General features: G+C 38.3%; 1 protein-coding gene across 3 annotated transcripts in view; it reads left to right on the top strand.

The window, feature by feature from the left end:
• The window catches only part of pigg (phosphatidylinositol glycan anchor biosynthesis class G), a 152,886-nt gene that overhangs the window by 56,842 nt on the left and 69,344 nt on the right, over positions 1 to 26,700 (top strand). The window contains exons 7-8 of one of the 3 annotated variants that reach the window (XM_053682043.1): positions 19,623 to 19,840; positions 21,270 to 22,099. In XM_053682043.1, the coding sequence (XP_053538018.1) occupies positions 19,623 to 19,840; positions 21,270 to 21,614 (563 nt within the window). In that variant the 3' untranslated portion in view covers positions 21,615 to 22,099. Of the gene's footprint in view, positions 1 to 563; positions 770 to 19,622; positions 19,841 to 21,269; positions 22,100 to 26,700 lie in introns of those variants that run through there. The other 2 variants (XM_017474768.3, XM_053682044.1) reach the window with 2 other exon arrangements.

Raw genomic sequence — 26,700 nt, 5'->3', positions numbered from 1 at the left:
TTAAATCTTTTAACAGTGTACTGGCACTTTAATTCAGCACAAGCAGCATGGCAAAAAAAAAAATTTAGACTCCACGCCAAAACTGCCGGTTCACTGCTGCAGTGTCTGGTGTAAAAGCACTCATACGCACAGAGCTTCTGCTCTGCTGTAGCATGCAGTGTAAAATTTTAGCAGTGCAGAGCTTGCAAAACTGCAGTTTTGTCGTCATTCCACACAAGAGACATCATCTTTACACAAAGCGCGAATTCTCTCGCCCTCTTTTTTTATTGACAGGATATAATCCGCCCTGCCCGATGGCTGATAATGTGAAAAATTGCCATTATTGGCCGATACATTGGTGCATCTATTCAATACCTTTAGTGAGCTAAAGGTGTTCTGAGTCCATTTAGTGCCCCAGCAGTGAAGCGTAATGACACAGGGCATCACTCCAGTTTCTCAGTTCTCATTATGTTTTAAATCTAAAACAGAGCTTCGGCTTTCACACACACCTCACAAACTCATCAAATATATGGCTTTTCAATCCAATTCAACTCCATTCCCACTGCTCCTTTTTTTTTTTATAGCCTCTGAAGATCGACAGTGCTCAAGACTGGGAGTTATGCATTTGTGTAGACAGACATGGTCTTTGCCTTTGGAGTGTCATAAATCCATATAAATAAGGAGTTTATACTCTTGACCTCAAACCTGTGTGTGAGCACGTTTGTGAAATTGCAATCATTGGTAGTATCAGAAACAATAAATGAAAGATATTCTATGACTATATGTGAGTATATTGTGAGTCTTTAAAAACAACATATTTTCACTCTTTCTGTGTTCCATTTGGGAGGAGGGTTTGGATGAAAATTAAGTTTATTCCATTCTAGTAGTAGGGTAATAATAGTTTTTATAATACTGAATAATACTGAAATCCCTCAGGGGTGACTGTCAGACGCACACCACATGTTAACTTGGGTGATGCTCAGGTAGCAGCAGCACAGACATCCTGGAGAGGTATACCTCTTAATAAGGTCCACGAAGAGATGCTCCCTGTAGAGTTGCATGTCATACTAGGAACTGGGCCTCCTGCCCATCAGTGGGCTATGGTGATGTCCACCACCCAGGGGACTCATCTCTGCTTAGGCAAGAGAGCAGCCTGTGTCTTACCCCCACAGAAGATAAACAGCTAAACTGAGAATTGAATTTCTGCCATCCTACAAGCACACACTGGGTGCAGCAAGGAATGTCTGGAGCGCATTCTGTAATAAGCCGTTCCAGAGAGATGCCATTCATGGTGCTGTGGTAAACTAAGATACTGTAGTTGCCATGTTCACCTTCAGTGTAGATGGTGATTTGCAGCTATTTAGAAATGACAAGTTCCTAAGCACTAGACCGGCTGTGTTCTAGGGTCTCGTTTATTTATAAAGGTTTGCAGGATTGTTAGATCAGACCTATATGACCTGGTTGGAGATGCCAAATCTCGGCATACATCTGGGGGAAAGTTGATCTACTCAGGCAGGAAGCTAACTGGGTGTTCTGCAACCATTGAAAGCAGCAGCAGTACCCAAGATCTTGAGGCCTCGAATACAGTATGGCTCTGTGGCTTAGGTGCTCTGTTCTGCAAAGAAAGAATCAGCAGTAGAGGAGGTATGTAACAAGTTGTAACGCCAGTTGTGGTCCAGAGCATCATATCCCAGTATGCTGTCTAGTTCTGCCAGGGAGAACTACAGTCGATAATGGCCACCCATCCCTGGTACCCTGTGGTAGGTTGTAACCGAACCAGCTGTGGTGATTTTAGCTCTCTCCAGTGGGGAACAGGCCCCAACCAGACTCCTTTAGCTTGAAACACCCTGCACTGCCAACAGCTATTGATTGAACTCATTCTTCTGAGACATGAACACATTTCAGTCTATGGTGTTTAGGGTCCAGTTACATTTAACTTGAATGTCTGAGTGCTTAAGGATTATTATTATTATTATTATTATTATTATTATTATTATTATTATTATTATTATTATTGTGCAATACAAAGAAATATGCAAAAGCAAAGTCAAATGTAAAAAGCTTACAAGACTAATAGAATGAATGGCCCCAAAACAAGCATAGGATGCAGGTGGAGTGGCATCAGGAACAGATGTAAATTGTGTACTTTGAAGTTCTTATGTTACCAAATGGGGACCAGGCATGCATTGTTGTACAACAGGATGAGATAAAACAATTCTTGGTTGGCAATTTCCCTTCTGGGAGAGATCTCCAACCCAGCATGCAATACATACTGTAGGCAGGAGGAATGCTGCCTCCTAGAGTGTAATAACTATCAATAAACAAAGAGTTGCTCTTTTGAGCAGACCAGATGGCCCGTTATGCATATGCATATGCATATGGAGAGGTCTCACATAGCAGAATATAAATTTCTATTCTGTAAATAGATTTAAAATTCTCTTAACCCACAACATTGTTTACCATGAAATGTGTGTTAAAATGACACTAAACATGAATAGAGAATATACTGATATAAATAAACACAGGCAGCTTTTAATCCTTTTTTTAATGTGCAAACATCTTTCTTGCCCACATTCTTGCAGCCAGAGATGTGAACAGACCCCGCCATCCTACAAAGAGATTAATTTTGTACAATTGGTGGTGTGTTGCATCGACCTACTAATATGTAACTGGATTTTTAATCATCAGTGAATAACATCAGCTATCAAACAAACCTTGATAATAATGTTCATGTATGGTCACTTTGTTGTTCTATGTATCTTGGCAAGAACTGGCTATTTGCAAGGGGTGCTTTGACCCCACAGATCATCTCTTATTAGAATGTGGCTATGTATGTATGTTTATTTTATGAAATCATTTTTTTTCCTCTTCTTTGGAGGTGCTAATTATTTTGAGGTAATCAAAATGTAACATAAACAGACCGCTGTAAATAACAGACATATGAATGAACGGATGTGCTAGAAATGATAACAGGGCAACGTACAAACTGAAGCAACAGTGGAGTCAGCAAGGTTGACTTTTTCAGTGTATCAGCTTAGCAGCAGGCCTAATCAGCACATGAAGCCAGTAATTAAGAATAATTACTGTCTTAAGGCTAATCGCGTTTACTGTTAGATCCCGGCTGCTTTTGGGTGGATGAATTGCAGTTGCTTAGAAATTAATTGAGTGAGAATGCCATTGATGCCAGCAGCTCTTTTGATAGATGGTTCCAGGTTATGTATTGGATATGGTTTCAATGCATTTGAAGCACAGACAGAAATGTAATTACCCCCCCCCCCCCCCCCCCCCCCATTTAGGGAAGATGATGTCACCAAATGTAAATTGTGCACTAATAATGAGCACAGCTTTGTCTGTAATAAAAAAATCATGTTGAAATATCTATTTTCTTGAAGTATCCTGAATATCTTTTTAAAAGATATTAGAGTGTGAATATAACTAATACTGGGTATGGTCTCCCTTTGCTCTTAAAACAGTCTCAGTTCTTTGTTTTATGGATTCCACAAGATGTTGGAAACATTCCTTTGAGAATCTGGCTCAACTTTCCAGTTTTGGTGAGCCTGTGCCTACTAAAGCCTGAGTTCTCTGTTCTTGGCTTACAGAATTGGAACCTAACATGATCTTCGGTTTTAACCCATCTACCTCAAGGTTTGACGTGTTGTGCACTGTGAGATGTTTTTCCGCTCACGACTATTGTACAGAGTGGTAATCCGAGTTACTGTAGCCACTCGAATCTCATCCAGTCTGGCCATTCTCCGTTGACCTCTCTCGTCAACAAGGTATTTCTGTCCACTGAACTGTGGCTCACTGGATGTTTTTTTTTTCTTTATTGCACCATTCTGAGTAAACTCTGGAGACTGTTGTCTCTGTTGTCTCTATGCTGCTTTTTTACTGACATACTAACATTTTTTCTGTAACATTTCATTTTGTGCTAGAAAACTAATGTTTGAGAATCTAAAATGTTGCCTGGCTGGTTGATGACAGGGTGGTGTTGCTTCCTCTTACGGATAATGGCCCCAATGGTGCTTACTGGAAGATTCAGACATTTTTAAATACATCTATATCCAATTTCATCAATATGTATCGCAACAATAAGGTCGTGAAGGTCTTGGGAGAGCTCTTTGCTTTTACCAATCATGAGATGTTTCTTGTATGACACCTTGCTAAAAAAAAGACCTTTTATAGACCATCAATTTACTAACCCAGCTGATATTAACTTGCATAGATAGGAGGTATAATTACCCTCAAACTACTTATGGATTTCAGCTGGTTCCTTATCTTACCGTGCCTTGGAGAACTGCTTTTTCTTAGTGTGTTCAATACTTTTTTCCTGTGTCATTCCACTTTATTACACAAAACTTTTATTTATAGACTTTAATGTTGTGACCTCTTTATATTTCTTGAGTTAATACTGATGTCTGGTGAAAATTTCTGTTAAATAACCTCATTGGAAATATATTTAATGAAAAAAATGTTGACACGTCCAATACTTATTTCCTCCACTGTAAGTGAAATGCTTTAGCACAGATCTGTTGAAATGACACCTTCAAAAAGATCATGTCCCACACATTACCAAAGTCCTGGGTCACATACATGGAAGTGCTTCAAGTTCTTAAGCACAGAGTCAAATTTTATGCCATGAACATCAGCTAACTGAGGATTTATGCAAAGCTCATTAAAAGAATTCTGGTAACTTTGCTTTGTGTGTCGGTGGCCTACTTCTGTTGGAGCATTTTGAAAAGTGTCTTTGTGTATAATACAGTAGCAACAGAAAAAAGTACTTTTACTCAAGTTCTCTGTGAAGCCACCTTTTATTATTTGACCACTACCCAGCTCAACCCCTGCCTCTTCAAGATCCCTCAAATCTCTTAGAAGAGGACCAACCACTTTGTCTTGCCCAGAAAACTGCAAATTCTTAGAAAGCATAACCAGCTGTATGGGGTCTATAGAGGACCTATTATGCTGAGAGATTTCTGACAGGGACATGTAAACAGCAAGTTACTTATGATTTTTTTTTCTCCCTGAGGATTTACCACTTCAAAGGAATCCTGGTACAAGATAAAGGACACTGAGGAAATACATTGCTGAAAAATATCCTTGTCTTTAAAATTCCTGCCATCCCTTACATCCTCAAGTAAATGTGGATCATCTGATCTGTGTGCCTTTACTTAACAGTACTGTGCTTTCAGAGACTCATGACTCAGAAGTGCTTTGAGGGTCTCCTTTACTGGAACATACTGCAAAAAGCAGTCTTTTCCTTTGGCATTTGTACCTAGATACACTTTTTTTCTGTCATGTACCGCCTGGAATTCCTCTATTAAACTTTGGATAGTGGTGGCTAGTAGTAGCATTTTGGATTGCATCCCCCAATAGAACAGTGCCAAATTTGTCAGAAATGTGCCTTGTATATCATTTCAATGTTCATCAATCTCAAAATGCATATGAATGTCATCATGGATTTCACTGTCATGCCTACTGCTTGATGCATCATTATCTACAACCCCAATTCCAAAAAATTCTGGAAAGGCACCATCACTGCTGAAAGGTATATACAGGTTTTAAAGCAACATATGCTTCCATCAAGATTCCATCCCATCTTTACTTCTGAGAGACTCTACCTCTCTAAGATACTCTTTTTTTTATTTTTTATTTTTTTTATACCCAATCATGTTGGGTATTGCTGCCAATTAACCTCCAGCTGTTACTTGTTATTAAAACTTACTTTACAATTATAAGGTTAACATATGATGTTCTCCCATCACCAAAGAATCTAAACCTTTGGGTAGGAGAGGATCCCTTATGTTCTTTGTGTTCATCACCTGCAACATTAAGGCACATTTTGACAGGATGAAAGGTGGCTCTTAGCCAAGGACGGTTTACTTGGCGCCATGACCAGATGCTGCGATGTTTGGCCTTAGCATTGGAAGACAAGCGTAACATGACCAATAAGTTGCAACCTGTTCCATCAAAACATTACACACAAAAGACAATATTCCTCCGCCCAGGAGAGCAACCACCAAGAAAAGGTGTTAAAACCAATCCTCGTCCAGGACAACTGGAAGCTGCTAGAGACTGGAAAATGCTGGCTGATGTTGCTCAACGGCTTATTTTTCCCACCTGAGATTGCCACCACAAACCTTCAACCAGATATTGTCTTGTGGTCTGGGCCAGCACGCTTGGTTCATCTGGTAGAGTTAATAGTGCCATGGGAGGATGCTGTAGATGAGGCGTATGAGACGAAGATATTGCGGTATGCTCAACTAGCCACTGAAGCGGAACAGCGAGGATGGAGAGTCTGGGTTTACCCAGTGGAAGTGGGATGTTGAGGATTTGTGGCACACTCTATAACCCGGTTTCTTAGACATGTCGGATTCAATGGTCAAGAGTTTCGTCACACAGTGAAGAACTTATCTGAAGCAGCAGAGAGGAGCAGAAACTGGCTGTGGTTGAGACGGAAAGATTCTGGCTGGGGAGCTCAAGCACAATACAGAGAAAGAAAGGCTGAAGTACAGGAAAGTAAGCTGGGCTGAGTTGAGTGGGGAATGGAGGGGGGTGATGCTGGGACGCCAGAATCACCGTCGAGCCCTCTTGAGGTGTTGTGGGCTACTCGACGAAAGACCAAGGATGGAAGGTGCCTACTTGAAGACCCCAGAGATGTACCCTACTTAGCTCAATCCAGATGGTTGTCATGCTGAGGCGCTGGGGAGACTATGGTTGATCCCCGGAGCCAACATCGCAGCCGTTGTGTGTGCTGATGCGCTAGGGAGGAAAATAAGCTGATCCCTGCAGACAGCATTATAGTTTAGCCATCAACACCAGACAGAAGGATATCATTATATGGAAAGAATGGATGGAGACACATATGGATTAGCTTACTGTGAAGCTATGTCTTAGTTGGTGCTTATCTTGGCGAGAGCCAAGTTCGCCGGCCTAAAATCAGCATGAAGTTAACATCTACTCTCATGTACTGGAAATCACCAGTCCCTACTTTTTTGAGACATGTTGCAGCCATCAAATTCAAAATTACCTTATTTTTTTTCTTAAAATGGTACATTTAGTTTGTTAATTTGATATGTTTTATATGTTCTATTGTGAATAACATATGGCTTTATGAGATTTGTAAATCATTGCATTCTGTTTTTATTTACACTTATGTATATTTTACACAGCGTCCCAACTTTTTTGGAATTGGGGTTGTATTTGTGCAGGGTTCTCCAAAGAATAGTGTTTCCTGTTGATGTGGGATGTGAAAGATGATTTCACATGAAAACTGTTTTTTACAGTTTGGGAAAAGGGCAGGTAACCTAATTCCCATCTCTTATATGCCATTTTATATGGTCACACAAACTAAGCAAATTGGGAGATGTATGCTCGCGTCCCTCAGCCTGACAAATCACTGCATCCATTTGAACAGGTCTGCAGTTAACATTTTTTTGGCTGTGTGTGCTTCTGATGCATGTGTGACTTGAGAGCAGACAGAGTCTGAAAACTGCAAGGACAACTCGGCAAACCACAGCCAAACCTAGAATTAGCCAGGTTCCTATGTATTTTGATTATGGTGGTAAAACTTGGAAAGCGTTCTCATGGACGATTTACATTGTTTGACACAAATCACGCGTTCATCTTGACAGTAACCACTAACTAGTTGCTCGATAAATATCAACCACGAAATTTAACGTTATGAGAGGCTGCTGATTTAATAGCAGCATTTTAATATTAACGTCAAATAACATTGGTTTAATCACCATTCAATCTGATTAATTTTACCGTTATGATGGCAAACACCAGAAAAGACAAAAGACACCTCCAATCTGGGAATCAAACACGATCCAGACGACAACCTTGAAAATAAAAAAGATGAGCTTGAAAATACGGTCTCGTAAAAATAAATAAATAAATAAATAATCTCCGCTTTAACATCGGTGTTGCCTAACACTCTTTAGTATTTCACATTAGCTTGATATTAACGTTAAGTTAAACGCTCCTCCTGATTAGCTAACCTTAAATCAACAGAGGAACACACAAAAGTTGTTTTTGTCTATTTAACGAAGTTTTTCTTCAGCTAATTTATTTGGTATTATCTTATTCACAACTCCCAGCCAACAGCCAGAAAAACGGGTGCCAAAAGTCAAAAAGATAACGCACGTAAGTATACTGTTAACATTACAAGTCGATACATTTGAAAATGTCTGTTTTATATAATAAAACATATCAAATGTATTAATACTAACCTTTTCATTGAATCACCACTGTAAAAGTTCATTCTCAGTTATCCTTTATCATCCACTTTCACCAAACAGTATGAAAAAAAAAAAAATTGAAAAGAAAATCTCCCTTGCTATTGGTCAGTTTTTTGTGGGCAGGTTCAATACTGTAAATGGATTTACAGTATAAAAGAATTACTGTAGAATTACAATAGTGACCTTATATTTTCCCATAATCCTTTCATATTTACAATAATGTACTGTATATACATTGTACAGTATTTTACTGTACGTATTACAGTAAAATACTGTTCAAATTACAAAAATCAGTTTCCGTGCACCTCAGTAGCAAAGGGAAAACCAGACACTAGATATGAGACAGGTTCCACCTGCACTCTCTAAGCAGCTTCTAATCACAGACACCCAATCCTGAACACCTCATTCTAATTTTATGGATTTGAAGGTGTGATAACTGTAGGGGTGTACTTATTTTTTCCATGTGACTGTTCTGGTTTAATTTTTTTTTGTTAATTTAAATTGTGAAAATTATTAAATTATTCCAAAATGTCAATTTTATGTGTAATTTGATACTGTATCACCTTTATTAATTGGCACTGTTTCAAAGAGGATCAAATGTTTTGTCCTTTTATATATATATATATATATATATATAAAATTATTTCCATGGGGTGTAATTATTTTTTCACATGACTGCACGCATATGCAGGTAAAAGGCATAACATTATGTGTGCATAAGAGAGAGAAATAGAGTTAGTTACCATATATAGCCAGTTTGGCACCATGTGTGAACTTGACAGACCGTATAATCGTTCAGTGAGAGGTGTGTGTGTGTGTGTGTGCGAGCGTGTGAGAGAGCATGTGTGTGTGAGACATAGTCTGCTCTCAGAGAAGCTCAGAGCTCAGATGAAGCATGATCAAAGCAGCTAATTTAAACTCTGAGTGTGTCAAAACAGCCCACCGGCTCCCATAGAAGATTTCCATGGTGTCTGTGTGTGAGTGTGTGTTTCACCATACAGTGTTTTAGGAGTGAAGTTAGTCTATACAATGCACCCATTTACCTCTTCACATCTACCTGTCTACCCTCCCTCTTTAATTATCGAGTTATCGGAGTCAGAAGAAGAAGATTTATAGCTTATTAATACTTTTAAATATTAATATTTCGCTTATTTTCATTATTATTCTGTCGTTGTTAACTATAGATGCTGTGGCCAACATACTGTAAACTGTACTATCTACTTTTTAGCATTATTTATTTATATATTTTAGGCTTTTTTTAAATTATTATTTGGGTGGAATGTTAGGAATAGGTGACATCAAAAAACCATGTCCCTAGATATATTAATCTGTATTAAACTCTATTAATTATAATAATTCAATTTATTACTTAAAAGAATAAAGTCAGTATTCTTCCAGCAGTCACTTTGCCAGCCATTAGCCATCGAGTTTTGATTATGTCAGTTTTAAAAATTGGGGTCCAACAGTCTGAGACCACTAGTGAAAATGCATCTGTTTTGCTTTCGTTCCTAAATAATATATTTTTTTTTCATTGCAAATTATATTCTCATCAATAACTTGAGTAAAAGTAGAATCTTAGAAATACACTTTATGGCCAAAAGTATGTGGATACCAGACCATCACACCCATATGTAAGCCTTCCCCAAACTGTTACCACAAAGTTGGAAGCAGAAAATTATTTAGAATGCTGTAGCATTAAGATTTCTTTGGCCCGAGCAATGTTCCCGCATGACTGTCCCCCATGCACAAAGTGAGAGCCATAGTTTGACAAGGTTGGCTTGGAAGAAATTGAGTGGCCTGCACCGAACCCTGATCTCAATTGCACTGAGCACCTTTGGGATTAATTGGAATAATGGCTGTGCACCAAGCCTCCGTTCTGAAATCAGTGCCCGACCTCTTCTTGTGGCTGAATGGACACACATCCCTAGTGGAAAGCCTTCCCAGAAGAGTACAGGCTGTTATAGAAACAAGGGGGAACAACTCAATAGAGGGCTGGCACCACTACTCCAAAAGTGATGGGACAAAATTTGTGTCAGAGAGAAGAGGTATATCTCTCATTTGTCTATAAAAACTTAGACTAACGATGTATTTTACTTTTAGCATTATATGGAGCCAGGGTCTGATTATAATATAATAACAGGGCACAACATGCTGTTTAATGAACATCAGAGTAATTTGTTTCAAACTTATGCGCTTCACTTAGCATTTTACGCCTCAAGCAGCTAATAATAGCAAACAATTAGTTCACAGTTAGATAGCACTCATTTAAAATGATGTTTTAAAAATCTAAGACATGTTCACGTTCCGCACTAGGTTGTTTGTCACTGTAGTAACTGTCGGTTTCGCTAAACATTTTTCCAGCAAGCCCTACTTACTTTATTTGAAGAATATCATTTGAGCAATGTTCTTATAATCGATTCAGAATAAAGAATATGTGCATATGTCAGTTAAAATATTGAAACGTTAGCGATGCTGATTCAGCGACACGATTATTAAGCGCCAGTGAGCGCCAAAGCGCAGTTTTTCCTTTATCACACTTTATCCCCTTTCGGAAAAATGTGTGACCCTTCAGCTTAACTGGAAGTTTTGATTGGTTTTTCAACCGAGTCAGACCTGTCTGTTATTGCCTGGGTCACCGCCCCAGTAGTTTTAAAAGAGCTGGGTCATTTGCCAGCCCACCCCCGTTGTTCCAGCGGCCCTGGCTCAATATGAATGCCTATGGTTTAGAATGGTATGTTCAGTACTCAGGTGTCCACATACATTTGGTCATATAGTGTTAAAAGAAAGATTCAAGTGTGGGTTTTAAAAAATAACCAAGGATGTCATGTTTCACCTTCTCCAACTTTCAACAAACCATGTGGCGCTGCAGGCTAGCAAGAAGCCACACTATCAAGATTGTCTCTAATTTGGGTGCTGAAGGTGTTTATGAAGCAGTGTTATGAATCTAGATGTCACTTGTTTTTCACAAACCAAGCAGATCTTGATCAATAAACCATGTCTTACATTATTCCTGTCCAAATATGTTGTTTCACTTGTAAATACTTCACAGTAAAGAAGAAAAATGTTCTTGAATTTCTGACTAACATTGTCCTAAACCTCCTAAAAACTCCTTTTGTCAAAGGAGTTGTTAACCCTTGTCCGTCCTCATGGACATTTTTGTCTTCTTTTAAAAAATTATTATTATTATTATTTTATCATTTTGTCTGTGTTAATGCAAACAGCATACATTTTTCAAAAGTTGTGCAAAAGGTCTGTATTTGTATTGGAATTTTAATATTTCACCCTCATTTGCTTTTATAAATCTGTTTTAAACTTGGTACACAAAATCATTACACTCAGGACCTTAAGGACAAAAATGTCCCCACTGAAACCCATTCAAACTGCAATATTTAATCCCCATGACGTTTAAGCATAAAATCATGCATTTTGTGTTAATAGGCTTTTGTTTTGTTGACAAGGTTTCAAAACATTTTTGGAAAAAAATTCTGAAACGTGTACTATTTTCTCAGGTTTAGCCTACGGTGAAAATGCATGCTTTTAAGTTTGAAAAGTCAGAAAACTGGGGCGGCTGTGGCTCAGTTGGTAGAGCAGGTTGTCCACTAATCGTAGGGTTGGCGGTTCGATTCCCGGCCCACATGACTCCACATGCTGAAGTGTCCTTGGGCAAGACACTGAACCCCAAGTTGCTCCCGATGGCAAGTTAGCACCTTGCATGGCAGCTCTGCTACCATTGGTGTGTGAGTGTGTGAATGGGTAAATGAGACACAGTGTAAAGTGCTTTGGATAAAAGCACTATATAAGTGTGCCACTTAGAAGGTTGCTGAGCTTTGAATATTTTTGCATTATGTAATGAAACCGGCATTTAAAGGGTTACAATTATGAAAATGAATGTTTGGTAGTTATGATCAGAACTAATGCTCGTAAAAAAAAAAAATAAAAAAAAAGGAAGTTAGTCAAAGTGGAAAAAAATATTAATATATAATATTTTTATGATGTTTTTTTTGACATGGACATTTTTGTCCTTTATGGACCGGAGTGGTATGTTTTGTTTTAAATCTGACACTGCATAAAAAATATGAATGCATCAAAATTAATGTTATTGTTAATCATTTACATATCAAAGACTGTAATAATCCACTAAATTCTGCTTAGCATTTAGTACAGTGGGGGGAAAAAAGTATTTGATCCCCTGCTGATTTTGTACGTTTGCCCACTGACAAAGAAATGATCAATCTATAATTTTAATTCTAGATTTATTTGAAAAGTGAGAGACAGAATAACAACAAAAAAATCCAGAAAAACGCATGTCAAAAATGTTATAAATTGATTTGCATTTTACTGAGGGAAATATGTATTTCACCCCTCTGCAAAACCCTTGTTGGCAATCACAGAGGTCAGACGTTTCTTGTAGTTGGCCACCAGGTGTGCACACATCTCAGGAGGGATTTTGTCCCACTCCTCTTTGCAGATCTTCTCCAAGTCATTAAGGTTTCGAGGCTGACGTTTGGCAACTCGAACCTTCAGCTCCCTCCACAGATTTTCTGTGGGATTAAGGTCTGGAGACTGGCTAGGCCACTCCAGGACCTTAATGTGCTTCTTCTTGAGCCACTCCTTTGTTGCCTTGGACGTGTGTTTTGGGTCATTGTCATGCTGGAATACCCATCCACGACCCATTTTCAATACCCTGGCTGAGGGAAGGAGGTTCTCACCCAAGATTTGACGGTACATGGTCCCGTCCATCGTCCCTTTGATGTGGTGAAGAAAAACACCCTCAATAATGTTTCCACCTCCATGTTTGATGGTGGGGATGGTGTTCTTGGGGTCATAGGCAGCATTCCTCCTCCTCCAAACACGGCGAGTTAAATTGATGCCAAAGAGCTTCATTTTGGTCTCATCTGACCACAACAGTTTCACCCAGTTGTCCTCTGAATCATTCAGATGTTCATTGGCAAACTTCAGACGGGCATGTATATGTGCTTTCTTGAGCAGGGGGACCTTGCGGGCACTGCAGGATTTCAGTCCTTCACGGCGTAGTGTGTTACCAATTGTTTTCTTGGTGATTATGGTCCCAGCTGCCTTGAGATCATTGACAAGATCCTCCCGTGTAGTTCTGGGCTGACTCCTCACTGTTCTCATGATCAATGCAACTCCACGAGGTGAGATCTTGCATGGAGCCCCAGGCCGAGGGAGATTGACAGTTCTTTTGTGTTTCTTCCATTTGTGAATAATCGCACCAACTGTTGTCACCTTCTCACCAAGCTGCTTGGCAATGGTCTTGTAGCCCATTCCAGACTTGTGTAGGTCTACAATCTTGTCCCTGACATCCTTGGAGAGCTCTTTGGTCTTGGCCATGGTGGAGAGTTTGGAATCTGATTGATTGATTGCTTCTGTGGACAGGTGTCTTTTATACAGGTAACAAACTGATATTAGGAGCACTCCCTTTAAGAGTGTGCTCCTAATCTCAGCTCGTTACCTTTATAAAAGACACCTGGGAGCCAGAAATCTTTCTGATTGAGAGGTCAAATACTTATTTCCCTCATTAAAATGCAAATCAATTTATAACATTTTTCTGGATTTTCTTGTTGTTATTGTGTCTCTCACTGTTCAAATAAATCTACCATTAAAATTATAGACTGATCATTTCTTTGTCAGTGAGCAAACGTACAAAATCAGCAGGGGATCAAATACTTTTTTCCCTCACTGTACATGGAAAAATAATTACTATTTTTCTTTTTTTCATAAAAAAAAACAAACTTCTGTGGCATTATGTAACCAAACCAGGATTTAAAGGGTTACAATTCTGAAAATGAATGAATAATTGGTAATTATGGAAAAAAAATATTAATTATATAATATTTTATGACAGTTTTTTGGATTTGGACATTTTCTCCTCTAATAAATAATTTTGCCACTCTTGAGAGCGAATAAAAACGATTGATGGATAACCCTTGTGCATCAATAAAAATGAAAAAAAAAAGGTCCTATGGGTAACTTTTTTTTTTTTTTTTTTTTTAAATTGATGCACAAGGGTTATCTGTCAATCTTTTTTATTTGCTCTCAAGACATAAACAGTGAATGTACACCCAAAAAAAAAAAAAAAAAAAAAAGTTTTAGATGCTACAACAAAAAAATTCTTTTGATCTCTAGAGACTTTGTTATTTAATGTTATTTAGACCTTACATTTAATCAAGTGAAGGATCTGATGTAAAAGTCCAGATGTGAGATTTTACCATGCGCATCACATTTGAGGATGCTTATTATAGCCTCTTTCTGCATTGTTTAGGCTGGATGCTAAAAAGTAATTAAAAAAAGAAATAAATAAGCCCTCTCTACCAGCCACTTCTCATTGTGTTTAGCTCAGCTAAATCTGGGTCAGCCTGATGGGAATGGGCTTGTGATTAGAGCTTGTTACTGTACAGAAACTGCCTCATCGCTGAGATGATTGATTACTACAGTTAATAGGCAGATTTTTCTCCACCACTCTGTTTTGCTTCTTTTGACCTGAAAATGTTCTGCTGGTGGCTGGAATGCAAAATTTGTGTAAATTTCTTACCATGCTGCCACAAGGCTAAGAAACCTGAAATGACACATCCTTACAAAAAAATAATAAATGGAGAGAGAGAGAGATTTGTTTATTCAAATACTGAGTATTGCAGGTGCAAAAATAGTTGAGTACTTTTAATGAGTAGAACAGCTTTTATGATTCCCTGCATACTTTCTGCATTAACAGAATAAGCGTTTCTTTGCTGAGTGGCCTTCTGTACATTATTTCGGTGAGTGTGCATGGTTCTGCGGCAGTCCTTGCAGGTGTAAAGTGCATGTGTGATGGAGACTAGAGAGGACACCGCATATCAGTGGGCTGCTGCACGTCACACTCCCTGCTAATCATTTCTCTTTTTTATGATATTACATGATTTATGAGTGGGGCGCGTCTCCAGGGATGAACTTATGAAGGCCGCAGTGCGTCAGTCCCTCTACCTCTCTCTCTCTCGCTCTCTCACTCACTCTCACTCGCTCACAAACAAAAATGTATGCGCACACACTCCGAATATACCAGCTGTGTGTAATGAATCACCAGGTGTCATACTGCCATTGTTATTTGCAAAATTTCATCTCGTGCCCTTGCAATAAAATAAAACCGTATTCTGTTAACTATTGTAATATTTATTGTATTTTGTCAGCTGGAGTAGTATTTTTAAAAATGCAAACGTGTATGTTGTTGTAACATGTGGTCGGTCCCTCTGCTTTGTCAACACTTTTTATCACTAATCTTCATTTATGATGTGTTCCTGTTCACCATGTCATGACCTACCCATCCGCACATACCCAGTCCCACCCAATGACAGCCAAATCATTGGTAGATTAAGGTGCTTTGCAGTTATTGACCACCAAAAATGTTTTGGTATGTGACAAAAATGGAGTAATTTTAATTTTGAGATTGTCAGGACTGTTGGCATACCGATTCTTTAAAAAAAAATAAAATAAATAAATAAATAAATATATATATATATATATATATATATATATATATATATATATATATATATATATATATATATATATATATATTGCAGCTTTTATTTAATAAAACAAACCAAAAAAAGTCTTTCAAATACAGACGTTAAGGTTTGGTTTTACTGTGGGTTTAAATAATTCTATAATACATAAATTCATATCACACAAGTCAATAGAAGTAGGAAAATTTCATGCATGTGAAAGAAACCAATTGCAGAATTTAAGCAGCTTTCCTTTTCGGTGCTCAGCAGTTTTAAAGAAAGTCCATTATTAAAGAAGCGAATAAAAGGAAATCCTCCCTTATGTCTTTATGAATCTGTCACACTGAATAAGACAGCGCCATTATTCATGCACACTGATATATACATCCATGCAGTCTCTTGCATACCTATACACACTCTCTCTTCATTCCTTTTCTGCGGTTTTTTTTTTTTTTTTTTTTTTTTTTTTAAATAAATGTATTATTCAAGTTTTGCAGTTCTTTTTGCCTTGTGGGAGAAAAGTATTTGCGAGGGCTGTGAAGTATGGTGGAAATTTACATATCACGACTGTTGAATACTTATTTCCACCGGAATGTCTGACAAATGAAAAATAAGAGTTGTCTGAAAGGCCAGAGAAGACTAGAGCAAAATCAGTACATGGTCATACACCATGTGTAATGGTAACGTTGTCTGTGATTGGCTGGTCTTGCTTGCTACAATCAAGAAGGAAAAAAAAAAACCTTAGTTTTTCTGAAAATGAATTCATTCTAAATTGAAAGCACTAACTGAAAGACTCTAGAGTCCCGCTTTGATCCTGAGCTTGGGTGAATTGTCACGCATTACGCCGTGTTGCTGGGACTGGCTCCACACTAATAAAGTGGTTACTGGAGATGAATGAATGAATGAAAGCCCTAATAAATTTTAAATTGCCTTAACCATCTACTGCATGAATTATTACATTTACATCCAAAATGTTTTTATGGATTTTTATTACTTGAATTATTTCAAGTAATAAAAAATACATTTGACAAAAATAAAAATTGGGCAAGGGGGGAGTTGGTAAACTCTTGTCATATGGCAACATATATGCAATGGTGGAAAGTATCATATAGTCAAAAATAACACAAAATGTATGAGATTGCAATTCCTTCTTAATTAAATTAGAAATGTTATATAATCATTACATTGTGTAGTGATGATATTTTTGTAGATATTCTTGCAGAGGAATATTTTTAAAAAGTCTTAATACTAATAACTTTACCTATAGACAGGCTGAGTAAAGTGAAAATGGAGTCTGGATCCCACACTGGTGACAGATTTGATGTTAGAACCCTTGATTTGTGCTGAGGGTGCCATAATGAGTGCAGCAGTAAAGAGGAGTGCTGTCCATCTGTTCCACAGAGAACTATGTGAAATAAGGCAATTTGCACCTGTATACGTGTGTTTGTGTGTGTGTGTGTGTCTGTGTGTGTGTGTGTGTGTGTGTGTGTGTGTGATAAAGAGAGATGAGAGGTTGGATCTGTGATTGAACAGTATGGTTTTAATTGGTACCTCCAGGCATTGCTCTATATCACTTATCTTTCAGTCCTCTCTTTCTCCATTGTGTCCCGTTAAAGCAGTAAATATTCATTCCAAAGGGCTCCTCTCAGAGGTAGTAATAATTAGCAGTAATGCAGGGAGAGGGGTGGTGGGCAGTAATGATCCCATTAGGTCCTGCTAGAAAAGCCTCGGTGCAATCCATTCATTTATAGTCTGCACAGTGATCAATGTGTGAAATTAAACTTTCATTATCAACGCTCAATAGATGACTCCACATTTGAGAGAGTCTTCTGGGATTCATATACTGAGATCGGGGCTTTAGCATAACAGAATTATTAATATTGTTATTACATTAGCGGATGTGATGGTAATAACTCTAGCTGTCAGGGCCATAACTCGGGCTCTATACATATGGATTAATGGGAAGAGATGTACCTGGGTGTTTAATTAAAACTGAATGAGCATGAAACAGTTGGGTTAGAGGATATTAATTAGAGCAATTATGGTATTCCATTATTGAACAGATTTCTGTACTATTTTCACTATTATCACACTGACTGTCTGTGCTATTTTGCCTACTTTAGTATGATTCACTAGACTGTTTTCATATTAAATCTGTGCATTTTATCCTGAATAGATTATGACTGCTATCTTTAGCATTTTCCCATTACTTGAATGTATTGCAGTGTCACAGCTGCATGATTTTGCACTGTTGCCTACTATTCTATCCCCGCACAGTCTTAGTTCATCCTTAATCTCCCGTTCCACGAAGGACAGGCTGGATTAACTCTGGATTAGCTTTCTTTGCATGTAGACTAACCGAGCTAATCTTTCCCTTAGCAGGTATTAGTTACACACACACACACACACACACGGTGCATTGTTTGACATACTGTATGTACCATCTTTAATTTAGCCAGCATGTATTTGTCCTGCTTTGCTTGGTTTATCCAATCTATGATAATGAATGAGGTTTCATCACTGTCTTTCAAAGGAGACCATTCTGTCCCCCACTTTTCCACCCCTTCGGGTGGATGTCCTGGCTGATCAGTAGTTGTTTCTGGTGTTTGATTCATGTTCCTGACTCCAGGCTATTGTATCTGCTCTCACACTGCTTTGGCCTGCATAATGTGAGCCACCATTCGTCTCCATAAGACCTTTATTATTCAAGCCAGGCAGCGCACAGTGGAGATGGAGATCAGGAGGCCTGGGTAGGAACCAAGCATAATATGAAATTCAAAGAAGGAATAAGAGGGCAGAAATATGTGCATGACAGAGTTTCAGAGAAAGCAAGAGAGAGACAGAAAGAGGATATGTATAAGGAAATTTTTCTCACTACATATCCAAAAACATGATCTGATTTAGAAACCAATGAAACTTGGGGTTCAAGTTCTGGATTCTTTTCTAGCAATTGTGAGACAAACATGATTACCATCAACTTTGTATGTGCAACGACATCAATGGAAAAAGTTTTTAATTCATGAAAAAGCATGTTACCAACTATAATGACAAGGTGAATAATTTGCACAGTGATGATTAATTAATTTTATGTTTTGTCAAAAAAGATAACAGAACAAAAATAACATTATAAGGACATGATCAACAATCAAAATATAGGTGGACCTAGTACAGAGCCTTGAGGTACATCTCCAGATGTTTGCCTAGACAAAAATACATTTTATAGCTTTGTTTCAAACCACTTTGTATGGTCCCTGAGGCCAACACTGTTTTCAAGACATGTTCTATGAATATTGATGTTGACAGTGTTAAATCTAGCACATTGCTTAAATCTAGAAGATCAGTAGAAGTACTGATTTTGTCATTTTTTTCTTAATTTTTTTTTTTTTTTTTTTTAAAGATATTTTTGACTTGATTTTTTTTTTAAATAAAGTTTTTATTTTTATTTAGGTAGTGTGGCAACAACAATCAGCAATGAACAGTACTTCTAGACCCACCCCATAGTATAATTCATTCTTACTGGCACCATTTTGATTAAGTACCAGAAACTGTACAACTTGAAATCTTTTAGTACTAGGCATGTGGCCAATGAAAAAAAAAATCAAGTTATAGTTTTCCAGTCCTGATGTTTCTAGTATTTTGTATAGTTTAGCCCCTAAACTATACAACAGATAGGCTCCTTGTAGTGAGCTGTGTGTGCTACATGAGGCTGACATGCATGTTAATGTTCTGGGAATTGCCTGCTGAGAACGCCTTGGGCTCTCCACCCTGCCCTTGAACACATTAATTTTCTCAAACACACCACTGCTAGCACAGAGTGGAAGTAAGCTTTGTAGTTGTTGGTGGGAGATTGTTGTTTGCCTTACTTTTGTCACTCCTGAATTGTGTTAATTTCTTTCCCTGTTTCAAACAGAGGACGGTTACGAGCAGTTTCAGATGGCAGAGAAAGCCCATGGGAGCTGGATGAAGCTATATGTAGAGGGAAACACATCTGAGGTGTTGAGCAACATCGCAAAAAAAGTGCTTAAGCAGTACCTGGAGGCTCTGCAAGCCATGAGCGCAGCCCTCAGCAAGCAGCTGGGCAAATACGACATGTACTCCATGATGGTGGGAATGAGTCTCATACTACAGGTAATAATAAATGTAATCTTGCTTCTTTTTCTCAATTAAATCAAGATTCATCCTTCTTGAAGCATTCAAGGACGTTCGGTGGATTTTTCAGTAATTATCTCCGATGCCAAGACTGGCTGAATCTCAGTTGGCTCCCATCTTCCTGTATAAGTGCACTACATACAATCCTCTCTGAAACTATTGGAACGGCACGGCCAATTCTTTTGTTTTTTCTGTAGACTGAAGACTTTTGGATTTAAGATCAAATTATGAATATGGGAAGAGAGTTTAGAATTTCAGCTTTTATTTACTGGAATTAATATGTATATGTGTTAAACGACATAGAACGTAGCACATTTTGTATCAGACCACCCAATTTGTAGACGAGCAAAAATAATGGAATGGCTGCTTCTAGAATAGGCTCACTCTTCTTTATTCATGATGTAACTCGTGATGGTTGAATGAATTCAGAAGTTTACAAGAACATTTTTCTGCTAATTTACAGAGAAATGCATCCTAATTAATCTGGAGAAACTTTACCATGCAGCAAGACAGTGATCCAAAACACACTGCCAGCTCAACAAGGGACTTTGGCGGGGGGAAATGTGGAAAGTTTTAGACTGGCTAAATTAATCACCAGAATTTAAAACAATTGAGTATGCATTTCACCTCCTGAAAAAGAGACTGAAGGGAAAAACTTCCAAAACAAACAACAACTGAAACTGCAGTACAAGCCTGGAAAATCATCACAAAAAACAAACCAACAGTTTGGTGATGTCAGTGAGTGGCAGGCTTGATGCAATTATTGCAAGCAAGGATATGCAAACAAATATTAAGTGTTTCTTACTTTTAATTTACTTCAAGACTTATCTGTTTCTTTATATTTGCTCGCCTAAAAATTGGGTGGTCTGATACAAAAGGTGCTATGTTTTGTTGTATAACATTAATACCAGGAAATAAAAGCTGAAATCCTAAACTCTCGTCTCATACCCATCTTTTGATCCATTTTTCGTGTAAAGCACAAATGAATTTGCCATGCCGTTCAAGTAGTTTCAGAAGGATCTGTATGATATTGAATAGTAGCTTATATACTCAATGTAGTGCAATATACCGTGCATATAAATGGAATCACGCAGCTTAAAATACACAACACAGTTCATGCCTCTAAGTCAGGGGTGGGCAGTCTTATCCGGAAAGGGCCGGTGTGGGTGCAGGTTTTCATTCCAACCAAGCAGAAGACACACCTGAATATATTGAAAGCCAAGAACAACTGATTGAACAGGTGAAATAAGGGGTGCCTCCTGCTTGGTTGGAATGAAAACCTGCACCCACACTGGCCCTTTCTGGATAAGATTGCCCACCCCTGCTCTAAGTGCATATTTTTATCTTTGTCAGCTTTACACCTTACACTTTATATTTTTGACTTTGTCACGCCACACATAATTTTAAGGAGATGTCAGTGATCCTGACCCTTTCTGCACTCTGGACCTGCCTGATCCATTCGGAAGCCCTACCTCTGCATGGAGCTCTCATCAACTGGAGGCTACAGCCTGGAGATTGCTTAGGATGGTACCGCTTGAAGTACCATGAAATAGTTTTGGACCTCAATTCTACATGGACATTCTCGCTGTGGTTGTTGGGACTACGGTTGCTACTATGGTCTCGAGTCTGCAATTACCACATACAGTTTTGCTCTCAGGTCTCCTTTGGTGAACAGTGGACTAGTTCAACAAAGACTTCATGTAAAAACCATAATGAACTTTATTTTACTTTCGCACTATCCGTTATTACCTAGATGAAGATGGGTTCCCTTCTGAGTCTGGTTCCTCTCAAAGTTTCTTCCTCATATCATCTTAAGGAGATTTTCCTTGCCACCGTCGCCACTGGCTTGCTCAGTAGGGATTAATCTACACACTTAAAATCTGTTTCCTGTGTTTGTATTTTTCTGTAAAGCTGCTTTGAGACAATGCCCATTGTAAAAAGCACTTTACAAATAAAATTGAATTGAATTGAAATTGAGTACACCCCCTTTTGCCTTTTGACACAACTGGGACTAGTTTTGCAGTAATAAAGGGCATTGCAGAGGATGCATTTGATTGTTCTTGGCCTGAAGATCTCTTCTTCTCTCCATCCAAGCCTACAGCCAAGTTATTACATGCTTCATTAGGCAGATTCTCTTCCCTCATGACCTCTGAACAATCAACCAAACTGAACAGAACAGCTGTTTTGGAGAGCTGCAAACAGTTGAATTGTAAAGAACATTGACTGAAGCTCTTCCATACTCATCAATATGTGAAAGTTGCAAGCTACCTTTTTCGACAGTGAAAATAAAGGTGAGCCAAGTACAGAGCACACCATAAAGGTTGTATTCTTCAGATGTTTGCCTCAACTAAAACATATATTCTTTAAGATATGTTTCAGGATATTAGGATGTCCATTATGGATGTGTTCTCCCTTCTACTCCAAGTCACTCCAAGTCTAAGTCACATTCATCTTTGGAAGGAGATAATAATCACTGTGTTATTGTCAGGACACTCTAGACTGCTTATGGAGCCATGGAGTTAGTAAACACTGCATTGAACTAGTCATTGCTTCAAATGGAATAATTTATGTATAATTGAAACTTCTTCAGATACCTTCAGCAGTAAAAACGAAGCCAGTCAAATCCAAGTGCTGTACTATCATGTATATAGAGTACAATGAAATTCTTACCTATTCTTATCTATTCTTCCGAATAGGTGCCACAGATTTCACTAAAAATACAACACTGAAGAAAAAACAGGAAATACCGACACCACTATAGATGATCGCCTTGTTCAGACAGCAAGGCAAACGCAAGAACTTCTACCATTTAACAGTTGATCAAATATAATTTATTCGGACTGTACAGCAGTGCTTGAAAGTTTGTGAACCCATTAAATTTTCTATATATCTGCAAAAATATGAACTAAAAGATCATCAGAAATCCTAAATGATGATAAAGAGAATCCAATTAAACAAATTAGACAAAAAATAGTGTACTTGAGCATTAATTATTGAGGAAAATGATCCACTATTACATATATGTGAGTGGCAAACGTATGTGAACCTCTAGGATTAGCAGTTTAATTTGAAGGTGAAATTAGAGTCAGGTGTTTTCAATCGATGGGTTGACAATCAGGTGTGAGTGAGCAAATTTAAAAGGGTTCATAAACGTTCAAGCACCACTGTAGCTGCTTGAAAATGCACAATGGTTGTTATAGATATAGCACTGGTGTTGCACTGAGCAGTGCTGTGCTGATGAAATATGTAGCTTTCTGCCAATATGAAAATTTAGGCATGGCCAGTATCCAGTCATGGCTATGAATGAATTCAGTGATAAAAATTGATAACAGAAAATCTGATTAGTTCTGTGTTTTGAATTACATTTTCTGGTGTTTTGTTTGTTTGCTTTAAACATTTGTTGTACCTTGCCCTAAAACATACTGTAGTCTGTGGCAAAATCTACATGCTGGCTGCAAGCAAAAGCAAAAAAAAATGGATTTGGTCACTTGTCATTTTCACTCTGGATACTTAGTCTAAAAATTGGAGTTCAAGTGGTTTTATTGTCATTTCAACCATATACAGCTGGTACAGTACACAGTGAAACGAAAGAACGTTCCTCAAGGACCATGGTGCTACATAAAACAACACACTAAACACATGAGACAACGCAGAACTAAATAAGATCTGCAAACATCATACATAAAGTGCACATGCAGACGTGCGCTAAAAACACAGGACAATACAGTAGTACTCAATCAGGACAATAGGCACAGTTAGTGACAGTGTAGCACCGACCAGTACACAGTTTTAGTGCTGAAGTGTCTGATATAACAGGTAGGGCAGAAAATAGGTGCCAAGGATTAACAATATAATTCAAAATATTTCAATGGGAGTGTGATGGTGTTCAGTTCAACGTGTGTGTGTGCGTGCGTGTGTGCGTGCGTGTGTGCGTGCGTGTGTGCGTGCGTGTGTGCGTGCGTGTGTGTGTGCGTGCGTGTCAGTCCAGTCTCTGAGTATTGAGGAGTCTGATGGCTTGGGGAAAGAAGCTGTTAGACAGTCTGGTCGTGAGGGCCCGAATGCTTTGGTGCCTTTTTCCAGATGGCAGGAAGGTGAAGAGTGTGTGTGAGGGGTGTGTTGGATCATCAACAATGCTGGTGGCTTTGCGGATGCAGCGTGTGGTGTAAACGTCTGTGATGGAGGGGAGAGAGACCCCGATGATTTTCTCAGCTATCTTCACTATCCGCTGCAGGGTCTTGTAACCCAATGATGTACAATTTCTGAACCAGGCAGTGATACATCTGCTCAGGATGCTCTCAATAGATCCTCTGTAGATCGTGGTGAGGATGAAGGGTGGCAGATGAGCTTTCTTCAGCCTTCGCAGAAAGTAGAGACGCTGCTGGGCTTTCTTGGCTATGGAGCTGGTTTTGAGGGACCAGGTGAGGTTCTCTGTCAGGTGAACACCAAGGAATTTGGTGCTATTGACGATCTCCATGTAGGCGCCATCGAAATTCATCAGAGAGTGGTCGCTCCATGCTCTCCTGAAGTCAACAACCATCTCTTTTGTTTTGTCCACATTCAGAGACGGGGCTGTTTGCTCTGCACCAGTCCGTTAGCCACTCCACCTCCTCTCTGTATGCTGAATGGATTTGCAACTTAAAGCTGATTTGACCCATATTACACAGATTTAAATGACTGTTAAAGTTGTTAGTGACTTTGCAAATTAGGCAAAGTGTTTACAACTTATTATTGAGCTACCTGCTGGCCTGCAGGTAGAACCTGTCTCTGAATCTTGTGGTCTGATTGTTAATAGCTCTGGTCCTCCTACCAAATAGGAGACAGAAGTGTGTGTGTGTGTGTGTGTGTGTGTGTGCATGTGTGTGTGTGTGTGTGTGTGTGTGTGTGTGTGTGCGTGCGCGCGCTTGCTTGTGCGCGCAATGATTTAGTCTTGTTTATGAGCTGTGGCACATTGTGTATGGAATTTGTACTACATTGTTAGACCTTGGATTCTACTCATGCTCTGTGATGCTTACTATAAACTGAATGCCTCATGAGAATTTGAGGTGTTTTAGGCACGAAAAGCCCCTGTAGACCAAGATTCCTCAAATTTTATTGACTCATTAATTTAGTGCACTTTCAAAGAACTGCAAAAGTTTTTTTGCGTGCGTGTTTTTTTTTGTTTTGTTTTTTTCACCTAGTGGCTGTTTTTCTTCTTGATATTGGGCAGCTGAATGTAATCAAAGTAAATATGTAGCTTGAAAATTATCGTTTGGCATTGCAAAAAGAATAGCAGAATATCATATATTATGGAAATTAGCAGTCATGGCACTACAAATTATGTTCCTTCAACAAGATGTAATTATTTTCACAGACTTTTTAAAGGATATTTTTAATATAAAAAGAAATACAATGTGCCTGTAAGTTTGAGCTCAAAATATCACTTATTGCATGTGTTATTATTTTGCATATATTAATTTTTGCTCATTTTCTTTATAGTTTATAAAGGAAAAGGGCTAGAAAACAGCAAACAGTATTGGTCGAATCCAGGAACTGGCACATTTCATTTTGATTATTTACAGGCAGTTGGTTTTTTCCCTCTTTTGAGAAAGAACTAAACGGAGAAGTCGTCACAAGGTCTTTTACTTTGGACTCTGGACACACATAACAGCACACTCAGCAATATTTCCTTTTGATTTAATTTTGATATAAATGATGACAGTGCAGACTGTGTGTTTATGCATCAAGAATAGCTTTGGCTCCATTTTACACTCAAGAATGATTTGGCTCTGTTTCTTCTTCTCTGGTCTAAAGTTCTTGAGGTGACCCATCAAACGATGTCCTCTATTTGAAGAGTTGATAGAAAGAGAGGATTTTTCTGGTTTTGGGGGAAGGTAGTGCCAAGAAAAGAGGTGTGTATGTTTCAAAGCTTCAGCTGTGACTGGCATTGCTTTGTTGCTGCAGCATGTCTGTTTTTTTAATGTCAGCACTCCCAAAGGGGCTGCTTGGAAGCAATACTCAGCATGAACTGAGTTCAGCAGTTAAGTCCAATGAAGACTTCCTCCTAGCTCAGGTTGTGAGTTTTAACATTCAGTTATGAAGAAAATGTTTGTGAACCCAGCAACCAATACAGTTCTGTGTAATCTGATCTTCATTATAGAAGCCAATCATTGTAAAGGAAGTGTAATGTAAGATAGGTAGATAGATCCCAGAGGGAAATTATAGCAGCACAGACAGTTAGAAGTATACTAAAAATTATTTAGGCTCCCCCTGTGGGGTTTGGAGAGGTTTTTAAAAAAAATTTTTTAAGGAGATTGTCCAGTGCGTTGGCCCTACCCGGTGTGGCCGACATGCAGGCCATAAGCATGCTGGTCTCGGTCTTGAAGATACATCAGAGTGCTGGATCCTGGCTGGGGTGCCATACTGTCCTGTCCTACTGCCTACTCTGATTCCCTGTATGTCCTCGGTATGCCACCCCCCTTTGTCCTTTGTTTATTTATTTATTAATTCTTTTTTCTTTTTTTTTTGTTCCCTGTTGTTTATTATATTATATATATATATATATATATATATATATATATATATATATATATATATATATATATATATATATATACATCCTTTTTTATTTTTTTTTCTCCCCCCTCTATTCTTTATTCTACAGCTTATCTTACATACATATTTACATACATACTGAATAGTGATGTACACGCACAACATAACCTCACACCTACACTTCACATAATCACATGCAATACCAGTTTTGTTTGTTTTTGGCTTGTCTTGTTTGTCCTGTATTTATGTTGTACTCACATACTTTGTTGTAATAAAATATTTTTTTATATATATATATATATATATAT

This window comes from Ictalurus punctatus, chromosome 8, assembly GCF_001660625.3.
Source record: "Ictalurus punctatus breed USDA103 chromosome 8, Coco_2.0, whole genome shotgun sequence".
In the NCBI taxonomy this organism is placed as follows: domain Eukaryota; kingdom Metazoa; phylum Chordata; class Actinopteri; order Siluriformes; family Ictaluridae; genus Ictalurus; species Ictalurus punctatus.
The sequence above is the reverse complement of the archived record's forward strand: the minus strand, read 5'-3'. Positions and strand labels throughout refer to the sequence as shown.